This window comes from Lissotriton vulgaris, chromosome 2_1 (genome assembly GCF_964263255.1).
Source record: "Lissotriton vulgaris chromosome 2_1, aLisVul1.2, whole genome shotgun sequence".
In the NCBI taxonomy this organism is placed as follows: Eukaryota; Metazoa; Chordata; class Amphibia; order Caudata; family Salamandridae; genus Lissotriton; species Lissotriton vulgaris.
The window spans coordinates 638,055,425-638,080,985 of NC_141687.1; the positions used below are offsets into that span (position 1 = coordinate 638,055,425).

Sequence of the window (25,561 nt, forward strand, 5' to 3'; positions counted from 1 at the left end):
GTTCCAAACTATGCTTTCCCTGGGCGATACAATGTCTCACATTGCTCACCTTATGCCTTCAGTTCTGTATCGAACTACGCTGATCTCTGCTGATGAGGCGCGCAGTTCGTACATCTCGTTTCCCTCCATAATTCACCAGCATATAACGGAAACTCCTGCCTTGCGAGTATGGTCCATCTTGCGCGTAACCTGTTCTCCCCCTACCCCTCAGCATCTCTGATCTACCACTGCAGGTTACCCTTACCCCCAATATTTCTTATTGTAGGTATATGAAGGTATAAATAAAGTGCACACTTTTTTTACTGTTCTGTGTGGCCTCGTCACTCTATGTACGTTTGAAAAATCAGGACATTTAATTGTAATTTAAAAATGCCAATGAACTTTGGCTTTTTTAAAAACGTATTTTATGTCACGTAGGTTTCGAAATTGAGTACTTGGTTTCGTAATGAAACTCACTGGCAGCTTAAACGAGTGCTGCCCGTATGAAACCATGTATAAAGCGCTTTCCAATACGTAAACATTTATTTAAAGCTAATTTCTTGCAGTAATGCGATGTTGGTGTTTCATCTCCTTTCAAGCACAAACTCACTTTCATACCCACCAGATGGAAGGGCTAATGATGTGTACTTCTCAACCCCTCACTGAAATGCGATTTAGTCACAGCTTCCTGCTGAGCCATTCTCACAGAGGGTGCTGATAGGGGAATGGGGTGTTCACACACTGTAGTCACATTGCAATGAAATGTTTGTACATGCACAGGACCACCGCCAGGGCATAACATAGCATACTATGGTCTCCATCAGCCAAGGTAAACAGCTGTAATTTCTCCAAAAATGTTGGTGGGAGTGCAGCCAGTATCCGTCTCAGACTGGTGCCCCGATTGTGATCAGTTTAGTTAGTAAAGATTTCATTGATTTCGACAATGAAATAGATGTTTTTTTTTTTATTGCTCTCAAATTCATTGCATTGGAACATATTTAACTAATAAATTTACTTGGATGACTGACCATTTTGATTTGTTGGGTCACAGAAGCTACAATGACTCGATCTTGCCTTTTAGTTGCGGGTGCAGAGCTATTGACCTTGCAGTGCTTAGGTTTTTGTTTTGGCATATCCTTTGAAACAAGCATTGGCATAGCCAAGAGATCTCGCCTTTGGGACCTTACAAGTATTTAGTTATGCAGCACAATATCCTTGGTGCAACAACATCAACTGTTGCATGGGTGAATACTTATAAGGTCCTAAAGGCAAGACCTATTGGCTATGCCAATGCTTGTTAAACTTAGGGCTTAGAACCATTGCTGCCCTTGCTTCTACCCTGGTGACAGTGTGATTAGTGAATTGAGGCAGTACAGTTGTACTACACTCCCCCGGACAGAGGGGAGGAGTGCCTTCAATGCTAGACGAATCGCCCGCAGCTCCAACATGTTGATATGGAGTCGGGACTCCGCCGGAGACCAGAGGCCTCTGATCTCCGCCTCTCCCATATGGCCTCCCCATCCCTGGAGGGACGCGTCCGTCACAACCACGTGCTCCGGGTGGGGTAGGGAGAGGGATCTGCCACTGACCCAGTCGCGGTCCGTGAGCCACAACTGCAGTTGTTTCGCAGTGCCCTCCGAGATCAAGACATGATCGGACAGGTTGCCCTGATGCTGGGCCCACTGAAACTTCAGGTCCCACTGCAGAGCCCGCATCCGCCACCTGGCGTGATGCACCAGAAGGATGCAGGAGGCCATCAGCCCCAGAAGCCGCAGCGCCAACCTGACCGAGACTCGGGAAAACGGCTGGAAGATGGGAATCAGAGCCTGTATATCCCGAACCCGCTGTTCGGGCGGGTAAACCCGAAACTGCGCCGAGTCGAGAACCGCTCCGATGAAGAGGAGCTTTTGAGAGGGACACAGGTGTGACTTCGGCACATTGATGGAGAACCCCAGCAAGTGCGGGAGGTCGGCCGTAGTCTGGAGGTGGTTGACGACTGCCTGGGGCGAGCCCGCCTTCAACAACCAGTCATCTAGGTAGGGAAAGACTGACACCCCTAACCTGCGCAGATGAGCTGCGACCACTGCCATCACCTTCTTGAACACCAGTGGGGCGCTGGTAAGGCCGAAGGGGAGCACGGTAAACTGAAAGTGCTCTTGGCCTACCGTGAACCGCAGGTAACGCCGGTGGGCCGGCAGGACGGGGATGTGGAAATAAGCGTCCTGCAAGTCCAACGCTACCAGCCAGTCTTCCGGGTCCAGGGCAGCTAGGACCTGAGCCAAAGTCAGCATCTTGAACTTCTCCTTCCGGAGGAAGCCGTTGACGTTCCGCAGGTCCAAGATAGGGCGTAGGCCCCCTTTGCCCTTCTTGGGTACCGGAAAGTAGTGGGAGTAACATCCACACCCTACTTCTGGCCCAGGAACGCGCTCGATGGCCCCCTTGGCCAAGAGGGCCGTGACTTCCTCTTGCACAAGTTGCAAGTGATCCCCCGACACGCGGTGGCATTGCAGTGGCATGGATGGAGGGGTCGCCTCGAAGGGGAGGGAGTAGCCCCTTCGGACGATCTGCAGCACCCACCTTTCCAATGTGATAGTGCGCCATGGGAGAGGTGATGGCGAACCCTGCCTCCCACAGGCGTCACATGGGCCTGAAAACTCGGACTAGGAAGGTTTTGAGGCGGGTGCTGTGGAGGGAGGTGTGGACTGGCCTCGCCCTTGTCCCCGACCGCCGCTACGGCGGTTTCCATGGCCGCCACCGCGCTGTTGGACATTCTGCGGCGCGTGGCTGGCAGCACGTGTGGGGACGCCCTTTCCGTGGCCACGAAAGGAGCGAAAGGCACCCGATTGCTGGCATGGGGCCGAGAGGCCCAAGGACTTGGCCGTAGCCCTGGAGTCCTTGAAACGTTCCAGCGCATGGTCTGCCTTGTCGCCGAAGAGTCGACGGCCATCGAACGGCATGTCCAGAAGAGTGGCCTGGACATCGGCCAAGAAGTTGGCGGACCTCAACCAGGCGTGGCGTCGAACCGCCACCGTCGTTGCCATCGCCCTGCCCAGTGTGTCCATTGTATCCAGCCCACACCGAATGAAATAACGCGCCGCATCTCGTCCCTCCGCAAGGGTTTAGCCCGGACCTCCTCCGGGCATTGTGGCAGCACGTCCGCAACCGTGTCCCAAAAAGTGTGGGTGTAGCGGCCCAAGAGACAGGCGGTATTAACAGACTACGGGGGCCGACGGGAATGCGGTCTGGGAATTGGAGGCCTGGATGACCAGGCTCTCGGGGGTGGGATGGGTGGACAAAAAGCATGGGTCGCCCAGGGTGGGGCGGTAGCGTCTGGCCACGTTCCTATCCACAGGCGGACCTGTGGCAGGCTTGGACCAAGTGCCCACAAGAACGTCACACAAGGCCTCATTGAACGGCAGCAGAGGCTTGGCCGAGCTTGACTGCGGTTTGAGGACCTCAGTGAGGAGGTTAGACCTCACGGCCGCGACAGGGAGCTCAAGGTTTAAGGCCTTGGCTGCCTTCGTCAACACTACGCTATATCTAGAACCCTCCTCCGAAGCCACAGTCGGAGGGGAGACAAATCCAGTGTCTGGCGATGTGTCAATACCACTGGCCTTCCCAAGCTCATATGTCCAGTCCTGTTGAGAATGCACTCCGGTGCCCGAGGGTCCTCGGACCCCTCCCAATCCTCCTCGTCACCTGTGTCCTGTAAACCAGGATTAGTAGACAGGGCCTCCTCATGGAGATAAAAATCTCCAAAGGCCGACGGAATCGGCGCCCAGCGGTGCTGTTCCGACGCTTGAGTCGGACCGCAGGAAACATTGGGGACGGTACCCACAGCGGGCGCCGGGGGCGACACCTGTGGGGACATGTGGAAAAAGGTAGGGCCGAATGACCTTTTTCAGAGTTGCCCGGCGTTAACCGCCTCTATACCCACTCAAGTTACCAAACAAAGAGGCAGGCGCTGGAGACTGGAAGGCAGGAAACAGAAGTTTTATTCTGACGGAGCAGAACACATCAACTCAGACAACAGGGTATCTTCTCGAGGTGCTCTAACCGCATCTCTGAGGCCTGGCCTCTTATACACAGGTTTATGATCTTTATTGCATGTCACACATTCTTACAATGCTTTGAAGTATGAAAGGACATCCTCGGAATCCCCGCTTCAGGCCCGTTCCCACACACATTTACAGTTGAAGTCCCCACCCCGGTCACAACAGGTGATGATTGTCGCACAGCTGGACATTCCGCCGATTCACGGAATGTACGTGGTTGATCGGATCTCATGGGGTGGGAGCTTTTGATCAACTCGTGGATCCTTTGATGGGAGAAGCTTCCTACTGTATAGGGGGCAATAAACAGTATCCGCAGGGCCAGGTGGCGGCCTGGGAACGAGTAAGACAAACGGGCACAGAGGAAAGGGGGTTTTATCAAAGGACCCGGGATCATGAAAGGAATGAAGGGAGGTGTCGCGCTGGGAACAGGATGGGGTTCCGAGGTAGAGTTGTGCTGAAGAGGGGTTTATGGCCCAAGGCATGTGAGAGCGGGGGTTGTCAGCGCGCGGGGGGGGATGCCTGCGAGGTCAGGAGAGAGAGAAAGACGCGCTGGCTGTTGGCAATGGGCAGGGAGGCCATGGTATCTAAAATGGCTGCCGCTTACGCGCACGAATGGGCTCGAAAAGGGGGCAAGATGGCGCCGATAATGTTGACACTGCGGTCTAGGTTTTAACAGTCCTCCCTTTTCAACATATCTAGCCAGCTTGCCTACTCAATGTCAATCTTCATTAAATTCCTAACCTCGGCATCATATAATGGTCCCATGCGTTCCTTTCCAAAGTCCGAAGTCTTAGGGCAAATACAATTCGCACATAAAGAACACAGAGGTGGCAAGCATTGAATTCCTAAGCATAACCTACATATTAAAACTACAGGAATCAGGATAATGGTAAACAGTCTCCAGCCCCAGTTCTTAACAGTACTCCAGAACCATCCACCAAGCGACCATTCTTCCTGCTCCTGGTGAACTTCTGAGGAGAGTCTGTGGAGGTGTTCGATGGCCTTGTACACTGAGGGTGAATTTTCCGGAATATATATACAGCAGCTGGACCCAATAATGCGGCATGCTCCACCACGATCCGCTAGAACCACATCTAGAACAAGGCGGTTCTGGAGAGCCACCAGGCGGACCACTTGAAGCTCGGCTGTGTTGTTTGCAAGGATACCAGCTGTAATGTTCATTGTTGTCTCGACTGCCTGAGTCAGATGTCGGATGGCACGGCTGTTTGCCATCGGGCCCCAGAGTGGAACAAGTCCCTTCATAGCATCGAGGAACTGTGCTCCTGTTGAGTCGGCTTGTTCAATATCCTTGGCTCGTTTTTGTCTATGGTGATTCGCTGGAGCCACAAAGGTCGGAGGAAGGATGAAGGTGATAAAACAAGTGCCCCCCAGCCTTTGGGGAGCCAGGTGTAAGCCTTTGTGCCGCAAACGAAGTACATGTTTGGAGAGGATACAAAGGAAGGTGGATCGATAGAGTCCAAAGTTCTGGTGAAGCGGCAAGCACTGCGGCCTACCAGTTGTGTCCCAAGCCCTTCTATGCACATGTGGCCTGTGACGTTGATGACAGATAGAGCCACAGTCAGAGTGGCAGCTGTTCGTTTCCGTAGGTAGGAGAAGGTGGGTCTGGTTGGATTGTTGAACACTTGCATTTCAATTCGTTCTTTAGCAGGGATGTCCATGTGGATAGAGTTGTTGGAGGTCTGCGGGCAGAAATGTGTCTTTGTTTTGTTTCGCCAGACCTCATGAAAGGAATGCGTCATGGTTTTGCTGGAAGTGGCATTGTCCTTATAGCTCTCTTGCAAGAGGATCAGCCAAGCAAGGCAGGAGCCGTGAATTGAGAAGGGTGAAGGGATGAAAGGTATCGAATGTCCAGTGGCGTGGGGTAACAACCCACAGGTCCAGCAGTTGGTGGCATTGGTGGCAAGATTGTGCTGGTGCAGCAGCTGCACAAAGGAGTTGTTCCAAAACTCCTTTCGCCTTTCTCCGAGTTGGGGAGAGAGCTAGATCAAATAATGTTCTTTCATGGTAGTAGGCTGCGCAGTGGTTAGGAATGTTTCATGAGCAGGGGCATTTTCTTCCACAATCCAGAGCGTGGTCATGAGGAGAAAGCAGAAAAGGATTGTGATGAAAAGTGCAATTGTCTTTGAACTGTGGATTCTGTCTGTCTTTGGGTTTCTGTAGCGAATTTTCGGATGTCCGGTTGCTTCCATCATCTTCTTATCGGGCGCTTCCATCACCTTCCTATCGGGCGCTTCCATCACCTTCAAGGGAGCTCGGTAGCGGGCAGAACCAAAGACTTCGTCTGGCTTTCTCTCCTGACAGCCCTTGTTGTGTTAGGCCACCGATCTGAGAATTATGACTTAGTCAATGGTCTGCTTAGCCGAAACTCTCTCCTTTCGTCGCAGGTTATACCCTTCTTTGGATGGCACGGTAGGGTCAGGAATCTTTGCAAGTTCAAGTGTCTCTGTGCCTGGGTAGCAATCCAGCGATGGTCGGTCTTTGTTCAGGAGCTCTTCCTGGGTGACCACGTCTTCGGTTGTCATCAGAGTCGAGGGAATCTTCTTACAATGGTGCGCATGCACCCAGGTCCGCTTTCCTTCCACTCGAAGAGCTGTTCGGGTGGCAAGAAGGACTTGCCAGGGGCCCGTCCACCGGGGTTCCAGACTCTTGGCGCACTGGAAATTCTTTATGAGGATAAAATCCCCGGTTTGCAGGTTGTGTCCGGGACCCCTGGAAGCGTCAGGGATGGCATGCAGCACCTGTTGGTGAATGACAGACAAGTTCAATCATGGGGGCTGATCCTATGTGAGCAGGGGAGTGTGCCATAGTCAGTATGGGAATCAGGTATGAGTCAGGTAGCAACCATTTGTTCGTGTCTTTGGTCCGCCAGCAGCCTTCGTCGTCTTTCAATCCCACCCGTGCCCATTCAGTCAATTCGTGTTGTGTGCTAGCCATTTGAATGTCCCTGATAGTGTCCCTAGCGTCGGTCCATTTCTCTGCTTGTGACCTGGTCACGTACATGCGTGTCGTCGTCCTATTTTCAGCTGTGGTTCGAGCAGTGATGTCGGCTATTGCATTTCCCTGTCCAATAATGTCTGTCACTTTCTTGTGCGCCTGGCATTTGATGACCGCAAGTCTTTTGGGGAGAAGGACAGCTTCAATCAGGGCGGAAACTAGATCTCCATGTAAGATGGGAGTGCCGTGTGAGGTCAAGAATCCCCTTTCCTTCCAAAGGAGCCCAAAATGGTGAACCACCCCGAAGGCATACTGGCTATCGGTGTAAATGTTCGCTGTGGTTCCTGCTGCTAGGATGCATGCTCGTGTCAGGGCAATCAGTTCCGCTGCCTGTGCAGATCGTTGTGTAATGCGGGCTGTCTCTACAACAGTTCGGGCCGTGGTGACTGCATAGGCAGCTGAAGTGGTGCCATCGGGGAGTTTGATGCAAGAGCCGTCCACCCACAGCTCTCCGTCAGGGTCAGGAAAAGCCGTGTCTCTGAGGCCAACCCTACTTCTAGTCTGTTCGTCCGTGAGGGTCACACAGTCATGTACAGGGGGCACATTGGGATCGTTCTCTGGGAGGGGTAACAAAGTTGCCGGGTTCAGTGTGGTGCATCTTTTCAGGGTGATGTGGGGTGCAAGCAGAGTCAGTTCGTATCCAGTCAGTCGTGCACTCATCAGGTGTTGCGTCTTGGTTTGGTTCAGGAGGGTGTCAACTGCATGGGGTACTAATACCGTGAGGGAATTCGAGAGCACGATCCCCTCACTCTGTTGGATAGAGATAGCAGCGGCAGCTACAGCTCGAAGGCAGGCAGGCAAGGCTCTGGCTACGGGGTCAAGAGTGGCAGAGAAGTAAGCGCATGGTCGTTGCTTCGGGCCAATGGACTGGGTCAAGACAGATAAAGCACACCCCTCCCTTTCGTGAGTGTAAAGGGAGAAGGGCTTTGTGTAGTCGGGGGTGCCTAGGACAGGAGCCGAACAAAGGGCATCTCGTAGTTCTATGAAGGAGGATTGGCATTCAGGGGTCCTAGGGAGTGGGAAGGGGACATCTTTAGCTAGCAGAGATAGCAGTGGTTTTACAATGAGGCTGAAATTTGGCAACCACTGCCGACAGAAGGAGGTGAGGCCTAGTAGGGAGCGGACCTGTTTCTGAGTCTTTGGGACAGGGGTTTCAAGAATGGTTTGGATCCGGTCGGGGGTAAGTTTCCTTCCGTCTTTGGATAGAAGGTGGCCTAAGTAAGTGACCTGGGGTTGGCAGAATTGCAACTTCTTTTTGGAGACCTTGTGGCCATTTTCCGCAAGGAAGTGCAGGAGTTGAATGGTGGCGGTGACTGCTAGTGGAGTGGTGTCCGCCGCCAAAAGGATGTCATCGACGTATTGTATTAACACCACTCCATCGGGTAACTGGACCTGATCCAGTTGTCTCTTGAGGGCCTGGCTGTAGATGCTGGGGCTTTCTGTGCAGCCTCGGGGTGCTCGGCAGAACCTATATGAGCGGGCTTTTAGGGTGAAGCCGAAGAGATATCGACTGTCTGGGTGGATGGGGATAGAGAAAAATGCGTTTTTGAGGTCAATGACTGTGAAGGTGGTGGCAGTAGAAGGAATCAAAGTCAGGATAGTGGTGATGTCTGAGACCACGGGGTACTGGGGTACAACCACTTTGTTGATCTCTCGAAGGTCAATGATGAAGCGGTATGCTTTTTCATCCCCCTCTCCTTGTTTCTTGATGATGGGCAAGATAGGGCTGTTGCAAACGTTGCTAACCACTTCCTCTACCACTCCTGCGTCTATCAGTGACTGAATAATCTTTACCAATGCCTTCTCGCCCTCGGGCGATATCCGATATTGTGGAAGTTTTGGGAGTATTGCGTCCGGTCGAACAATGATGTGCACTGGGTCAATCATCATGCGCCCTACGTCCGAGTCTGTCTTGGCCCACAGATACGGAGGCAGAGTGTCAAGCAGGGACGTGTCAGCGTCATTGATAGAAAACATGCGTCGGGAAGGGCAATGTCTAAGCAGAATGGGGTTGTCGTACAGGAAAACTCTAACTCCGTCTTGGGAACATCTAATAGTCGCTCGGAAATGCTTCAGTAAGTCAAGTCCCATAATGGCGTCAGGAGTATTGGCAGAAAGCAAAAACGTCGTGTCAGTAGTATTGTTCTCTAAGTCGAAGGGGATCGGAGTGGACAAAGGGTTAGTGGAGGGCATTCCATCGAAACCTATCGATGTCACAAGTGAGCCAGACAAGGGTGCCCTTGGAATCAGTCATTTAGATAACGCACTACGTGTTGCGCCAGTGTCTACCAGAAATGGAGACTTTGTACCCAGGACCTTAGCAGTGACATAAGGACCTTAATGGTCAACATAGAGCTCGACTGGATCCCTCCCTTGCCCATGGCAGTCCTATGCGAAGTCGCGGGCATCGTCGCAGTCAGACTGCTGGTACTGGTTCTGTCTGGGTCGGTCAAATGTATTTGGTCTGTTTGATCTATCGTTAGTCGTGTCATTTGCGGGCCCCCGTTGCTGTCCTCTATTTCTTGGTCCACCCGCTACGTCCTTGGGGTCCCTATTTCTGTTCATCTCAAAAAGAACTAGGCACTGGGATTTCCAATGGCCGAATCCGTTACAGAAGGCGCACTGGTCCTCTCTAATGTCTGTACGTCCAATGTGGGGTGTCGAGGTGCGGTCTTTAGGAGGTACGTTCCTAGGGGCATTTGTCTGATAGTTTCCTTTGTATTGCTCTCGTCCTACAGTCACCCCTTGCAACTGTGCGATCATCACCCTCTCTTTTAAGTCTTTTTTCTTTTTCTCTGTTGCTCTATCGTTTTTATTTTCTGGTGCTCGTAATATTGGGCCATCTGAAGGATAGCCGCAGGTTTGGAGGCCGCCCAACTACTCTCGCTGGCCTGCAGTTTCTGGGAGACCTCCGGTGACAAACCCTTAACATAATTCTGGACAAACAGATGGTGTCCGGTTGCAGTGGTCATGTCCTGGCCGCTGTAATCAGAGAACACCGTTTCAAACCGGGAGAAGTAGTCCGATACATCCTCCTGGGGTTTCTGACGACAAGCCGTTTCTATCGACCAGTCCACTTTCTTTTCTGGAATCAGGGTTTTCAATTTCTGTACGATTTTATCTGGGAGGTCTAAAATGGGTTTCAAAGGTTTCTGTCCAGGTTCTCGTTGCCTATCTATGCCATCGAGTTGTGACCAGGTATGTCCGAACAGCTCAAGGTGGTCGACTTTCCGGATTTGCTTCCACACATCAGCTGGCAGACATAACCCGAAAAACAAGTCGATGTCAGCCAGGGTCATAATCGTTGAACCTAGGGCTGTACCTAATTCAGTATAGAAGGCAGTGGGGTTTTTACGCAAATCAGGCAGAGATTTCCGAAATGTCAGAATATCTTGCCGATCCCATGGCTGGTAGACCCAGTTGTACACAACCCTCCCTCTTGCATCTTGGTGGTTGGCTTCATCGTGAGTTCCTAGACCTCGTGGAGGAACCCAGTAAGGGGCAGCCTCTCTTATTGGCATCATGGCGCTAGCTCGCTCAGTTTGTGGTTCGGTTGCTACGGGTGTCGTGGGTTTAGCTTCCGATTCTTGTTCAGTGATGTGGCGGAAAACCTCAAGCGTACGCGTAAGGAGGTCCGTCACATCACACTCGCCCTCATCCCCGATATCGACCTTCCTATACAGAGTCGTTAGGCTCTCGGGACCTTTGTCTCGATATCGGTCCTCGTACCCGTTCAAGACATGATAACACAGTCGTACGGCAAAATGTCGTCTGTGGCTCCCTGTATACGTGTTGAACATGTCCGTGACGTGCTCTTCACTTTCCTTTCTTTCTACCAATGTCCTCACTATCTTATCAATCCCTGCTCGCTCATCATTGCTTAATCTGTTCGTTCTTGCGGAATCAGCCTTTCGGGTCTCAGGGTCATCTAACACTGTCGCTTGCGCTGTATCTAATACAAGGGGTTCGGCCGGCACAGAGACCACGGGGGCCGAAGCTCTGGTACTACTCTCGTCTGTGCTTGGGGGTGGTGGGTGCTGTGCTAAGGGTTGGGAAGGGGCATATGGAGGGGGCATGTAGATGATCGGAGGACCTAACAGGAGATCATCGTTGGCTCGCTGTTTCAAGGGCAATTCAGGATAGAGCGTAGAGGGCGTTCTAACCGGACACTGACTTGATGTCTCTACCTCTAGTTTCTGTTTGGCTTCCTCTCTTTCCTTAATCTCTTCTTCTAATTTCTTAGCAGCTAAATGGGCTGCCTTTCGCAGCTCTTTACTGAAGTAGTGTGGCTCACTGGTTAGAGGCGGCAGACCCGAGAGCAGAGGACGGCCCGGGACCAGGGTTCGATTCCCGGCGCGGCAGGTTTCTGGACCAGGGTCAGCGGACTCGATAATTCTCTCGCCTCGGTGCCCACTCTGATCAGCGAACACACTCGGCAACTCTGGGCATTAGCTTGCCTCATCTTCACTAACGGCCCCACCAGACCGCCGGGGATGCCTGGTCTCACCCTGGAGATACCCAATAAGGGACCATCTCTCAGGGAAGCCAGGAAGGGTTTCGCAGCGGTCGAAGCGCCTTGGGACCCTACGGGTAAGTAGTGCGCTATATAAACGCCTATACATTTACATTTACATAACCTACTCTCATTTCTCTTTTTACGCTGTTTGGTTTCTTTGCGCCACATGCCGAGACTATCAAGCATAGTGGGCGTTGTCTTGTGTTCCCCAAGGGCTGTTTCTAGCGCGCTTATTTTATCCTCGTCGAAGGATCCTATCAGTGGCCACTGACTTTCTCGATCCTTTTTCGTATATTTATGCCACAGCTTGCTATAAGCTATAGCGATCAATCCATGCTTCATGAACATGTCCTTATTAGGGGTGCCTTCTAGTGGAGCTGGATGGTTCATCTCTAATAAGCGGTCCGGGCTAAACAGGCTACCAATCAGTGGGGAGAAGATAGGCATGACGGATTACAACGGGGACAAAAGTCTGCACTACCTATCTTATCACTGCGTGCAAAGACTAGACAGAATATTTCTATTCTTCGTTGTTTGCAGGCGGTGAATACCTCAAAAGAACCAATATCGAACAGTCAATGTTCGGTCAATCAAACAATCAATGGGGAGAATAAGTAGGCACGACGGGTTACAACGGGGACAAAAGTCTGCGTTACCTACCCTTTCACTACCTGCAAAGAGAGAACCTGTTCTTCCCTGTTTGCAGACAGAGAATCTCCAGAAAACAATCCACGAACAATAGTTCGGGCCAAACAATCAATCAGTGGGGGAGGAAGATAGGCACGACGGATTACAACGGGGACAAAAGTCTGCGTTACCTATCCTTCACTGCTTGCAAAGAGAGAGAGCCTGTTGTTTCTCCGTTTGCAGACAGTGAATCTCCAAACAAATCAACAAAAGAGTAATACTAGTATTTTCCAAACAATCAAACAATCATTTCGCAATTCGTCGTGTTTACACGACCTTACCCGGACCGCATGGACAGTTTCTTGTCTTCCGAATCCAGCGCCCGATCGTCCTCTATTCTTCGCGATGCTCGCGGCACTCCTGATGGTTCCCAGTCAGGACCGTAGATAACTCGAGAGAGGTCTGTTCAGAGCCAGTGAAGTTCGGATGATCGGCTGTCAGACGAGGGTCTATCGGACAGGAGCTCTCCCGATCGTTGCAGTCGTTCACTCTGTCGTCAGTACCTCTCCCATTGGATCCACGAATCGCTGATGGGCCCCACGTTTGGGACGCCAATTGTGGAAAAAGGTAGGGCCGAATGACCTTTTTCAGAGTTGCCCGGCGTTAACCGCCTCTATACCCACTCAAGTTACCAAACAAAGAGGCAGGCGCTGGAGACTGGAAGGCAGGAAACAGAAGTTTTATTCCGACGGAGCAGAACACATCAACTCAGACAACAGGGTATCTTCTCGAGGTGCTCTAACACACACAGGTTTATGATCTTTATTGCATGTCACACATTCTTGCAATGCTTTGAAGTATGAAAGGACATCCTCGGAATCCCCGCTTCAGGCCCGTTCCCACACACATTTACAGTTGAAGTCCCCACCCCGGTCACAACAGGTGATAATTGTCGCACAGCTGGACATTCCGCCGATTCACGGAATGTACGTAGTTGATCGGATCTCATGGGGTGGGGGCTTTTGATCAACTCGTGGATCCTTTGATGGGAGAAGCTTCCTACTGTATAGGTGGCAATAAACAGTATCCGCAGGGCCAGGTGGCGGCCTGGGAACGAGTAAGACAAACGGGCACAGAGGAAAGGGGGTTTTATCAAAGGACCCGGGATCATGAAAGGAATGAAGGGAGGTGTCGCGCTGGGAACAGGATGGGGTTCCGAGGTAGAGTTGTGCTGAAGAGGGGTTTATGGCCCAAGGCATGTGAGAGAGGGGGTTGTCAGCGCGCGGGGGGGGATGCCTGCGAGATCAGGAGAGAGAGAAAGACGCGCTGGCTGTCGGCGATGGGCAGGGAGGCCATGGTATCTAAAATGGCTGCCGCTTACGCGCACGAATGGGCTCGAAAAGGGGGCAAGATGGCGCCGATAATGTTGACACTGCGGTCTAGGTTTTAACAGACAGCGCCGGTGAGGTCGTAAGGTCGACCGGCGACGCCCCGGATCCGGATCCGTTGAGGTCCTGCGGCGCAGAGACCGAAGTCGCCGGCGGCGCCGGGGCCGACGCACCCGACAGCGTCGGGCCGAAGCACCCGACCCGTTAGGACCTCCAGACGGAACCGTTGGGCCCGAAGGCGCCACGGGAACTGACTGAGGAGGGAGGGTCCTCATGGCCATGAGGTACCGCTCGATCAAAAAATTCAGTCAAAAATTGACTGGGGGTAGAGCTTCTCCGGATCTGCGCTAGCTGGCGCGGAAAAAAGAACTGACATCAGCGTGCATGGGCGGCGTCTAAGTACTCCAACGACGTCATTCGGGCGCTAACGACGCCGACGACGGACGCGGAGCCGCAGACGACGCCTACCGACGCGCAGGGGTATTGCTACGCAAAAATTTCCGGATCCAGTCTGACGCCTGGGGATATTCTAAGGTAAGGAATCTATCACTAACGTGTCTCTTTCAGATACATGACACAAGATCACATTAATATTTTCTTAGACACAGGGAGATTAAGTAATTTGCCTAGAATCACAGGTTGTTGAACTGTTGCAGAGACTCGAATCCCGTTTCCCAGTTCCAAACTCGGCAGCTCAGGTGTAACGCCAAATCCTGGGTAGAGTAGAGGGAGGTAGGCAGAGACGCAGAGGCCACATGAAAGCTGAGGCTGTTGTGGACTTGAGGTTTGAAAAGGATATGAAGCTGAGCCAGACTTCAGGCTGGAGCCTGTCTCGAACTTTCAGCAGCTCGCCCACCTCTACTAAAGAAATTTAAAGGCTAGGAGGAAGAGGGAAGTGAAAAGAGTGACGAGTTATGAATCAGGTAAACGCACTGCAAGACTTAAAAATCGAGCCTTTTTGTTAAAACCAGGCCCCTGTGAGTACCCACAATGCAACAGCAAGGAGGAAACTTCCCTGTGTGGCCATCAGTAGGAGGGGTGAAAGCAACATGTACCTGCCCGTAGGGCTTACTCACAACTGGCCACAGAAGGATTAAAGCAGTTAGCCCCTCCCTGCCGCTTGCATTGTGCGTACTCACAGGGCCGGTTCTCAAAGAAGGCCTCAACTGGTGCTTGGATTAACGTGATGGAGTTCGGTGCTTTCAATATCACGTGTGCCTTGTGTATTTTTTACCCTTTGATTGACTCATTGGTGGCGAACTAATAAATCACTACATTTTGTAGCCATTTTGCTTATTGGCAATTTAATGAGTGTGCTCAGAAGATTTGAATGGGGTGACCTATGTCACGAGAACTGATGTCATGCCCTTATAATAAAACTCACTTAAAAGTTCAACAGTCTATTTTGCAAAAGTAGTAACATAATTGCAAGCGAAATTCAAAAGAACATTTTAGCTTTTACTTTTTATGCACCGTGTGCACTTTTTCCATGAAACAATTTGTAACGAAGCTGAGAAATGGCTGAAAGTGACAATATTTTTAGACAGACGTGTGGAACTTCGAAAGGGTATGTTTTAATTTGGAACTGTTTGAATGAGTGAACTCAATGTGCTGCATGTTTTTTTATACATTAAGCTGCTGGTGATGCAGGTCTGTTTACTACTTGTGTACTTTTTATCAGAATGAAAGCACTAAAATGCTTCACATTTGCAGTTTGGAAAGAAATGGGTGTGCAGCGAGGCACTGAGACAAGAGAAAGGAAAACAGAGCCATAGGAATGGTGGAACAAGCACACGAGTGATGCGCGCGCCACAGCGAGACTTCTGTATTGAATTATCGCGTACTTGTCTGGGCACGATAATTCAAAACAGATGGTGCCTGTGCAGGTAACCGCATGCAATAGGCCACACATGCATTTTAAAGCCCCTTATTAAAAGTCTCGCCAAAGCAGCGCATGCGAGCTGCTACAGTCTCAACCTAAAAACGATTCCTAGATGGCTGCCTTTGAATGTACATTTGTGCGGATTAATGTATGGACATCTTGTTTTTTTTTCAAAGCATAAAATAGAATTCTGAGATGGCTGCCATGTGTGAGAAGACACCATGAAACATTTTTCCCCCAAAAAATAATGAATAATTTCTGGATGGCCACCAATGTGTGATGGACACCAATGTGTGCATATGCTTGCATTTATTTATTTATTTGTTTGCATTTATATGGCGCACAGCTACCCAACAAAGGGTTTCCCGGCGCGACAGATCCCAGTGTCAATGCGGTTACAGGAATTAGATGTTGAATAGCCATGTTTTTAGGGCTTTCCTGAATTTGATGTAGCTTGGTTCAGACCGCAATGTGTGTGGCATTGAATTCCAAAGTGTGGGTCCTAGAAAAGAAAAGGACTTGCCACCCATGCGTGACAACTTGATCTTTGGGATTTCAAAATTATTTGCCGTAGAGGACCGAAGAGATCTAGAGGGACGGTAGGGGCGCATCAGGCTTTGTAGGTATTTTGGGGCGGTATTGGTGGAAATCCTGTGCATGAAACATAGGGATTTGAATTTGACCCGATTTTCAATTTTTAACCAGTGTAGTTTCCTAATGTATTTGGTAGTTGGAGTAGTGATGGGAATTTTCAGGAGTAGTCTGGCTGCTGCATTCTGTACTGACTGTAACCTTCGGACAGTAGCTTTATTTGCCCCCAGGTACAGAGCATTGCCATAATCTAATCTGGATGTGATCAGGGCGTTGACAACTGTTTTCTTGGTGTTTTCAGGTAACATCCAGCAGATCTTTTTAAGCCATTTCAATATGGCGAAGCAGGTGGATGAAGTTTTTACTGCTTGCTGGTGTAGACTGAGTGAGTCGTCAATAATGACTCCCAGGTTGCGGGCATGCGCGACAGGGGTTGGGGGGGTACCCATTTCAGATGGCCAGTGTTGGGGTCCCCAAAGATCTTTGTTTTTACCCAACACGATTAACTCGGTTTTCTTGCCGTTAAGTTTTAGAAAGTTTTTTGAAACTTGCATTTGTATCGCAGCCATCTTAAAATGGTTTTTATTCAACACAAAGACAGTTGGAAGCTGCTCTTTAGCACTGGCAGTTGAAAAAGTAATTAAAAAAATGTGAAGGAAACAAAAATAAAATAAAACAAGGGGTTGTTTAATGGTGTGGAGCAAAAGACCAGTGACAAGGTCTGAATGTGAATGTGTCCTTGTGTAACGTAACCGGTGCTTATGTAAAGCGCTCCAATACCTTCGGGCCGAGTTCGCACTATAGAAATCTAAATTTAAAAAAACAAAAAGGCCTTGTCAGGAGTGTGCAGCTGCCGGGCCCTGACAAAAATAAATAAGAAACAAGCATTTGCAATGCAATAGGTCTCGCAGTTACGAGAGTGTCAGCTATTGGCATTGTAAATAACAATGCCTTTTATTTATGTTTAAAAAAATAAAAGGCAATATTATTTGCAATGTCAATAGCTCAAATTCACGTAAATGTGAGACCTATTGCATTGCAAATGCTTGTTTTGCTTGGGTAGAAGTACTGGTTCAGCCCTTTTCCTCTGCTCCAAGGAAAAAAAAAACTATACATCACCGTGTGGAATAACACAACAATTAGAACATGGTGTTAGTTATCAGTTCTGAAAAGCGACAACATGACCTCTTTACACACCTATCAATGCTACTAAGGTTTATAATTCGTGACCCTGTCTATACAGTACACATTTTTATTTTAACAGTTTCACAAATGCAATTTGTAATAGAATAGACCATGCTACAAGATATGCAAAAACCCAAAATGGACTTTCTTACTCGAATTTTTCTTTTCCCTTCAAATGTCTTCATGTCGGTCCGTGCTTTCTGTACACTGCAACGAACCAGCAACAGCATTCCATCCAAACTGAACAGTTTATAAACCAGATTCCCATCTTCTGGCGCAGTATACTCGGAGGAATCTTCGACAAGCATTTGAAGTCCATCTGGAAGCATTTCTTTCAAAAGGAAAATAAATAAACAAATCGCAATTGAACTCGGTTGTTGATCTATTCTCTGAAGGCTGCCATACCACTCAAATCATACTATAATTAATCCAGCAGTATTTTCCATTTTACTGGTTTATTAAACACAGCAAACTCTGTAGGTGATCCAAACCCCCAACAGATCTGAACTGGGATATGAAGAGAATACTGTAGGCAGTCCAACACCTATTATAAGGATAGGAACCAGGTCGCATATTTTAAGGCATGCAAGATATTTAGCTAAACTCCTATAAATGTAAAACGTATAAAAGCATGTAACAATAACGGTACAGCTGGATGTTAATTCACGTTCAGTAGGAGAAAATAAAAATGGAAGAATTCTCAGCCAGCAAAAAAGAAGCGTCCATCGAACATCTTTACATTAACAAGTTACTTACCTATAACTATGGATTCTCGGAAACATTTGCTACATGAAACATCCCACTCTCTAGATCTCACGGCTTGGAATGTGATAGCGCGGTAATGGCCAAAAATGTAATCACTTGTTGGTGCTAAGACACCACCCCGCGCTATAATCTCTTCTTTGTGCAAGAGATCGTTGAAATGTTTATTTGGAGTCAAGGAGCAATTAAGACATTTCAAATCAATAACAATTTAAGTTCAGTCAATAATGAGAGTTGTATTGACATTTCAAAAGTTTATTTCTCATTAAGAAATTAGTAAAGATCCGTTTATTTGTGATCTTTATTAAAATAGTCCATCAATCAATTAAGTTTACAGATATTTCATCAGAAAGCAAGTTGGATATACTATGGTCCTAATCTGGATGCACCAGGGGCATTTTGAAGCTTAAGTATAACCTGATAGAGACAGACGGTCCCATAATTTTGGGTGGTGACTTCAACTTAATTTTTGATAAGGATCTAGATCGCACCTCTAAAGTGAAATTCACACCCCCGAAAAAAACAAGATCTGAGTTGAAGAATATCATGCGGGACTTTAACTTATTAGATATTTGGAGACATAAAAATCCAGGGAAAAGAGACTACTCCTTTTATAGCAGAAGGTATGGCCATCACTCAAGAATAGATTTTTTTCTGATAGACAAAACGCTTCTCACAGTGGTGGAGTCTATATCGTACATCCCGGCCATATTGTCAGACCACTCAGCCGTTGAAATGGTGGTCAATCTGAGGCAGAAAATACTGCAGAGGAGATGGACTTTAGACCGGACTTTGTTGCTAGATGAGGAGGTCAGTCAGGACCTGAGGACACAGTCAGAGGAGTTCTTCAGGTTCAATAATGGGGTCGGAGAGCAGTCAAATAGTTTGGGAAACGTATAAAGCCTGTGTTCGAGGTATTCTGACTTCTAGTATGATAAGGAGGAATACATTAAGGAGGAAGGAAAGGGAAACTTGGTTACAGAAAATAAAGGAGAAAGAAATCGAACTGCAGAGAGCTTCAGCAGAGCAGTCTCTCAATTGGCCATCTCTTCAGAAGGAGCTGGACATTTTATGTGCTGAATACCAAGCAGAACAAGATAGAGTCTTAAAGGAAAAATGGGACGTTAGCAAATTACAACACTTTTCATACGGGGAGAAGTGTGGGTGTCTCCTTGCATGGAAAGCCCGAGCGGACAGAACGAGAAAACAGATGGAAAAGATAGTATTGACAAGCTCAGGTGAGACAACAAACGACGATGATCTTATTAGGGAAGAAGCCAAGAAGTACATGCAGTCCCTATATGGAGCGAATACAGTACAGACTAGTCAGCAGGCAGAGGCGTGGCTGCACAATATACCGCTCCCTGAGATATCCGATACAGAAAGGGTTATGTTGGGTTTTGAGATAAGGGAGGGAGAGGTTAGAGCACAGGTGTCAAAAATGGCAAAGGGCAAGGCAGCAGGCCCGGATGGGCTTCCGGTGGAACTATAAAAGATCGCGCTTGAACAAATTGTGGTAGTCCTGACATCATTATTCAATGAGATCCTACAACAAGGGGGACAGGCACCAAGATCATGGGCCGAGGCCATAGTTACACTGCTATTGAAGCCAAATAAAGACCCAAGCAAGATTGAGTCCTATAGATCTATATCCCTATTGAATGTAGATTACAAGGTGTTTGCTGGGATATTAGCAACCAGACTTGCCAAGGTGGTAAAATCGGTAATACACATGGACCAAAGGGGTTTTATCCCAGGCAGGCAATTAAATGAGCTGACTTTCCAAGCAGTAGCAGCAATAGATACAGCCCAAGAGAAAAATCTGCCCCTAACTATAGTAGCAGTCGATGCGGCCAAGGCATTCGACCAGGTAAACTGGGATTACCTATTGATGACTGCGGCAAAGTTCGGCCTTCAAGAGAACTTTATCGCCGCTGTTAAGTCATTATACTTTGCCCCAACAGCAAAAATCCTGGTTAACGCAGCCCTTACGGAGCAGATATTTATAGCGCGAGGGACTCGTCAGGGATGCCCCCTGTCGCCCCTTCTGTTTGATTCGTATATCGAGCCTTTTGTTTGTTTGTTAAGATTAGATCCTGTAATCAAACCCTTTAAGATCGCGGACTTAGAATTGAAATTTGCATTGTATGCAGATGACCTGCTGATGTATACTTCAAACCCAGTAGAAGCCATACCTAGACTCATACATCTTGCAGAAGGCTTTGGCAAGATCTCCGGGTATTCCATAAATAAAGAAAAAACAGAAATAATGGAATGGAATCAGCAGGTAGAAACAGAAGGGAACACGAATAAAATTAGGTACTTAGGTGTTCATTTAGTTAAGAAAATCGAAAACATACCGAAAATTAATCTAGAAAGAGTCATAAAAGATACTAATGCTCTATTACAACGTTGGTCCTCTCTCCCCTTAAACATTTATGGGAGGGTAAACCTTTTGAAAATGATTATCCTTCCTAAAATTACATTCTTATTTAATTCAATCCCATTATCTTTTCTGTTACCTTTAATTAAAAAGCTTCAAGGAAAATTGGGAACATTTATTTGGAACTCTAAAAGCCCCCGAATATCCTGGAAGAAATTAAGAAGAAGCTTAAAAACGGGAGGACTGGCGTTTCCTGACTTACTCCTTTATTGCCAGGCGTTTCATTTTAAACATTTTAGATTAATGGCCGGCCAGATGGACCAATCATCTATGGGTTTGTTATTTTCCGCCTTATTACAAGACATTCCACAGGGGTCTAGCCATTTTCTTTTCAAGTTTGGGGATTCAAATTTTTTTTAAAAAGTAAGACTGAAGATTCTGAGGGCAGCCCTGACAAATTGGGTATTTGGGAGGAAGAAGCTGAATATACCATATTATACACTGCAGGCCCCAATATGGGACTCACCAGGCCTTCCTGCCTGCTTAAATGACCACCTGTCATTACCGTTGAAACAGGCAGGGTTGATCTGTTGGGGTGATTTGCAGGAGGATGGGCGTCTTCTGAACTGGGACACGCTTTCAAACCTTACAGGGGGAACCCTCACCAGGTTTAAATTTTATCAGTTATCTGGGTGGTGGGCAACCAGGTCAAAAAGACCCCTAGATAGCAAACCTCCTAACCCTAAATTTGATGCAGCACTGAGGGTCGGTAGGTGGAAGTCCCAAATATCTTTCTGGTATGCAGCAATGTTAGAGGATGAGGAAGTAACAGAAGCTGAGATAAGCAAACTATGGAGTAACGTTACTATTGTTGATAGTGGAGCCCCTATGGACCTTTGGTATGATTCTTTTAACGTTTTAAAAGCGGTAATTAAGCCAGCAGCTTTAAAAAGAAACCACTTGTACACAATGTATAGGGCTTAAATTACCCCCAAAAAACTGGCTAAATATTCCAACTTAGCGTACAACTGCCCGAGATGTGGTTACCCAAATGCGGACGATGTCCATATGTTTGCTGAATGTCCTGAATTAGAAGAATACTGGGGCAAGATAAGAGATTTCTTAGAAAATGTTCTTTCGGTACCTATCACAGTTTCTGTATCCACTAAACTATTAGGGCTTTTTCCTGGTTACCAGATAAATGATCTCCCCACAAAATTTGTTTTCTATGTTATGGTACTCGCAAGGCGTGAGATCTGTAGAGCCTGGAAGGATCCAATTCCCCCCACCTTTCCAAACTGTTTAAAGCAGATTGTGATGACAAGTAAGTCAGACATGGCGTGTGACCCTGGGAGTCGAGATAAGGTCTGGGCGGCCTTGGAGGCATGGCAAACCCGATGATTGGTATTCCAATGATTTAACCGGAGCCCTATTGGTTCCCTGGACTCCTAAGTATATTGGGGCGCACACTGAGCGATGAAAAGGAGTATGGAAGGGAAGGCAGAGGCCACTTGAGGGTGCAGGCTTACCGCTTTGCTTTTGGCCAAAAATAAAAAATAAAATTTTAAAAACAACAAGGGCCCGAATAGAACGACCAAAGTGCATTGAGGTGCCAGTATCCCATCAAGAGTTCCGTTTATGGTTTATGAGGATTACCAAAAAAAATAAAAAGAAAAAGAAAAAATAAAAAGAAAGCAAGTTGGATAGAAAGAGTCAATCATCAATATCAATGCATTTAAGTGTGTTCTATAAAGGAAATATAATCCCTATTCTATAAATCCGGATCAGAATTTAAGTTAATTAGGAACCCATAAAGAGTGCTATTGAAAAGAGTGAAATCAAGGAGCCTATGGCTTCGAAAATCAAGTTAAAAAACAGAATTTTCCATAAAGAGCATTTCACGAGACACAAACTAGTCTCAGATCGGCATACAGTTGCAGTAGCAAACTGCTGAATCCAAGTAATGCCAGGTACAGGAAAGAAACTATAGTCGCAGTGGCTACCACTGACAAGGGCCTAGGTCTGGGAAAATCCTTCATGAAAAGAAGAGAACGTCCTGCTTCTACCTAGGAACACACACTAATATAAAGGTCAAGAACACATATCGAAACCATTGTTGCCGACTTTCTCCTCCTCTAGCCAATAGGAAGGAAGGGTTCTTGGGTAAGAAGGTTAAGCTCTCCGGTCCCACGAAAATATATGTGGATTCAACTTTTATGTTGCCAGCTACAGACAGTCTTGCAGGTTAGATTCTGGAAACATCAGGCATTTTTCACATTGGCTTGTCCTAGCGATTTACCTTTTATCTCTCTACTTGTTTTCACTGCGAGAACAATGAACTACTAACTAAAAGACAAATGATGGTTAGGTAATACATTCTTTTAATCTAAGCAACAGTTATTTATTGTTTAAATGCACAAGCTACATTATTCAATTCTTATATGAAACATTAAGAAATAGGAAGTTCATAACATTCAAGAATAAATGCTGCGTAGTAATATAATACTTTTTGTGAAATGCCAAGTTCTGCAGTTATGACAACATCCGTAAGCCAGTCATTCTAAGGTCAAGCGGCTAAATCATGTTGTGCCCATTTCAGCAATATCAAGCTTCCTTTTAACTAGCTAAAACATCTCAGATGTTTGTCTGCGGTCTACACGAATAGCAATGACTGCCTACTGTGAATTAGCACTTATAAATGTGTCAATGCAACGTTAACTTTACACTTTTCACATGACATTCAAATATAATGTAATTTTTAGACACTATTAAACGTCAGTTCACAATTAAACAGTTAAAAAAGTTACACTTCAATATTGTAGTGATTACTGTGTAGGATAGGTAGCATTTTCATTCTAATAGTCCACGTTCCCCTCTTCACCAGACGGCAGCAGCGGCTCTCTTCAAGTTCCTACCAGCTTTTCCCCTCAGTATTTTAAGAGGACCCACATTAGAGGGTCTATACTTGTGTCAAGCCTCTTATGCACGAGAACGCTAGAACAAAGCTTCTGTCACATTTTTGTTATAGACTGCTTTGGACTTCGAGCTGGTTGGTAGGGAGTACAGGCACCATCACAAAGTAAGTGAGACTTAGTGCAAAGTCTTTGAGCCCACTCATATCAAAGAGAAAAGTGAAGAATGTAACAGAGAAAACTATGTTTCACCCAGCTCAACCCCACAAGTACCTGGATCACTCACTGAATAACTTGAGCGGCCCTTCCTCCTCTGAATTGTCTGCGAGGCAGTTATTGCACAGGGTATGTAGCTACTCGGGAATGAGTGTGGGGATGCCTTGTAAAGTGTTTTGAAGGAGTCTTGCATAGCCTCATAAGTCATAAACCTAGCAAAGGTTCCTAAGATTAACAAATGCTGTGAACAAACTTTTGAAAATTCAGAAGGCTGCAACCTTGTATTGTATTGTATTGTAATTGCATTTATATAGCGCTTACTACCCCTCACGAGGCGTCAAAGCGCTTTTTCCGCGAGTAGCACGCTACTCCTTGAGATTGGAAAGTCCAACTGAAAAGCTTTTCATTGAAGAAATGAAAAGAAAGTTATTCACAGAAGGGGATATTTTGTCAATGGTCTACAGTGGTGCTCCCCCATCATGCTACTACCACTGAGTGTGACTGTCAGATTTGGAGAACTGTAATAGGCACAAGCAGCAATGCGTCAAGAAGGTCCATCCACAGATTAAATGGAGTACAGGAACTAGCATTAAATCTGTGGCTAAAAAAGAATGCAGTCTAAAAAATGAGAAAATGCCAAATATTCGTGATCTCAAAAATAACCATTCCCTGACAGCCATAGATGGCATTAATTTTAAATGGCAGATTAGACAAAGTGCAGCCGGATGAGGAGACAATGTGACCAAACTGACAATCTAGCAAAAAGGTGGAATGAACCATGATTTTGGTCATATCTTGTCACATTATCTGTAATCCTCAACTGGTGATAAAGTGTTTCAGTTTCCTTGATCTTACCAGAGACAGAACCTGTAGATGTTCACTCCTGACTTCATTAAGAGAGTCAACTGCAGTCCAGTTTTGACGAATATGTTACTTTCCTTCGGTAACACCTTATCTGAAAGAGACAAGATCTAGCCACAGATTCCTTACCTTTGAATTATCCCCAGACACCAGACTGGATCTGGAAACATTTCTACAGCAGTACCTCGGCACATCGGTAGAGGGCGTAGAGTGACTCTGTAATGAAGTTGTGAAGTTGACCGAACCCAGAAAAGCCCTCCCCCGATGTGCTGACATGAGTTTCGTCTGCAACTACTTTCAGCGCTTAACCGCGAAGCCAGGTATAGAAACAGCTATGGAAACAGTGTGCCCAAAAAGAATCTTCTAAAAATTCTATAAATTCTTTTTTTTATTGTTATCAATGAAAGGCACAAGAGTGCATTGAAGAGATCTGGAAGATAAGAAGAATCAGTTCGTAGAGGGGGGGGGAATGGGTCGGTAAGGAATCTGCGGCTAGATCTTGTCTCTACCAGATGAGGTGTTACCAAAGGTAAGTAACTTATTCATCTTATAGAGACGTCTAGCTGCGAGAGGGTGGGGGTTTTGCAAGTGTAAAGCAACGAACATGCAGAGGATACTCCAGATCACAAGGTAAAGCACAAGAACGCCAGCAAAAAAACACCCCATCCTAGATGAGAGGCAGGAGAACATGACTTACTATAGAGATACCTAATAAAATAAGGTATTTATTTATATATTTATAACTATTAAATAAAGATTTTAAAAGCTCCTACAAAGCGTCATGACTCCTTTTCTTTGAAGTGGATATTGCTTATATATGAATATGTATATATATGAATATGTATACATATATATGTGTGTGTATATATATATATATATATATATATATATATATATATATATATATATATATATATATATATATATATATGAGGTACGTGGCGCTCCCGCAAGCAACACACAGCAATTCAGCCGATCAGTGGAAACAGGAACCAGCAAGACCCGTAGTTTGGTGCAATTGTTTTTATTTTAGTTTTTAGCCCAGCACCAGTCCGCCTGATATATATATATATATATATATATATATACATATATATATAAACAGGCAGTTTCTTCAAACCTCCACAGACGCGGCGAGAGAAGAGGCGGACCCAACGGCTCAGGCAAAAAATTCTTTATTCACCTTTTC

The 25,561-nt window shown here is 47.0% G+C and overlaps 1 protein-coding gene across 1 annotated transcript in view; it reads right to left on the reverse strand.

Annotated features, from left to right (window-relative positions):
* The window catches only part of ICE2 (interactor of little elongation complex ELL subunit 2), an 823,034-nt gene that overhangs the window by 193,938 nt on the left and 603,535 nt on the right, over nucleotides 1–25,561 (reverse strand). The window contains exon 10 of the mRNA XM_086955805.1: nucleotides 17,391–17,569. Within this exon, the coding sequence (XP_086811931.1) occupies nucleotides 17,391–17,569 (179 nt within the window). The remainder of the gene's footprint in view (nucleotides 1–17,390; nucleotides 17,570–25,561) is intronic.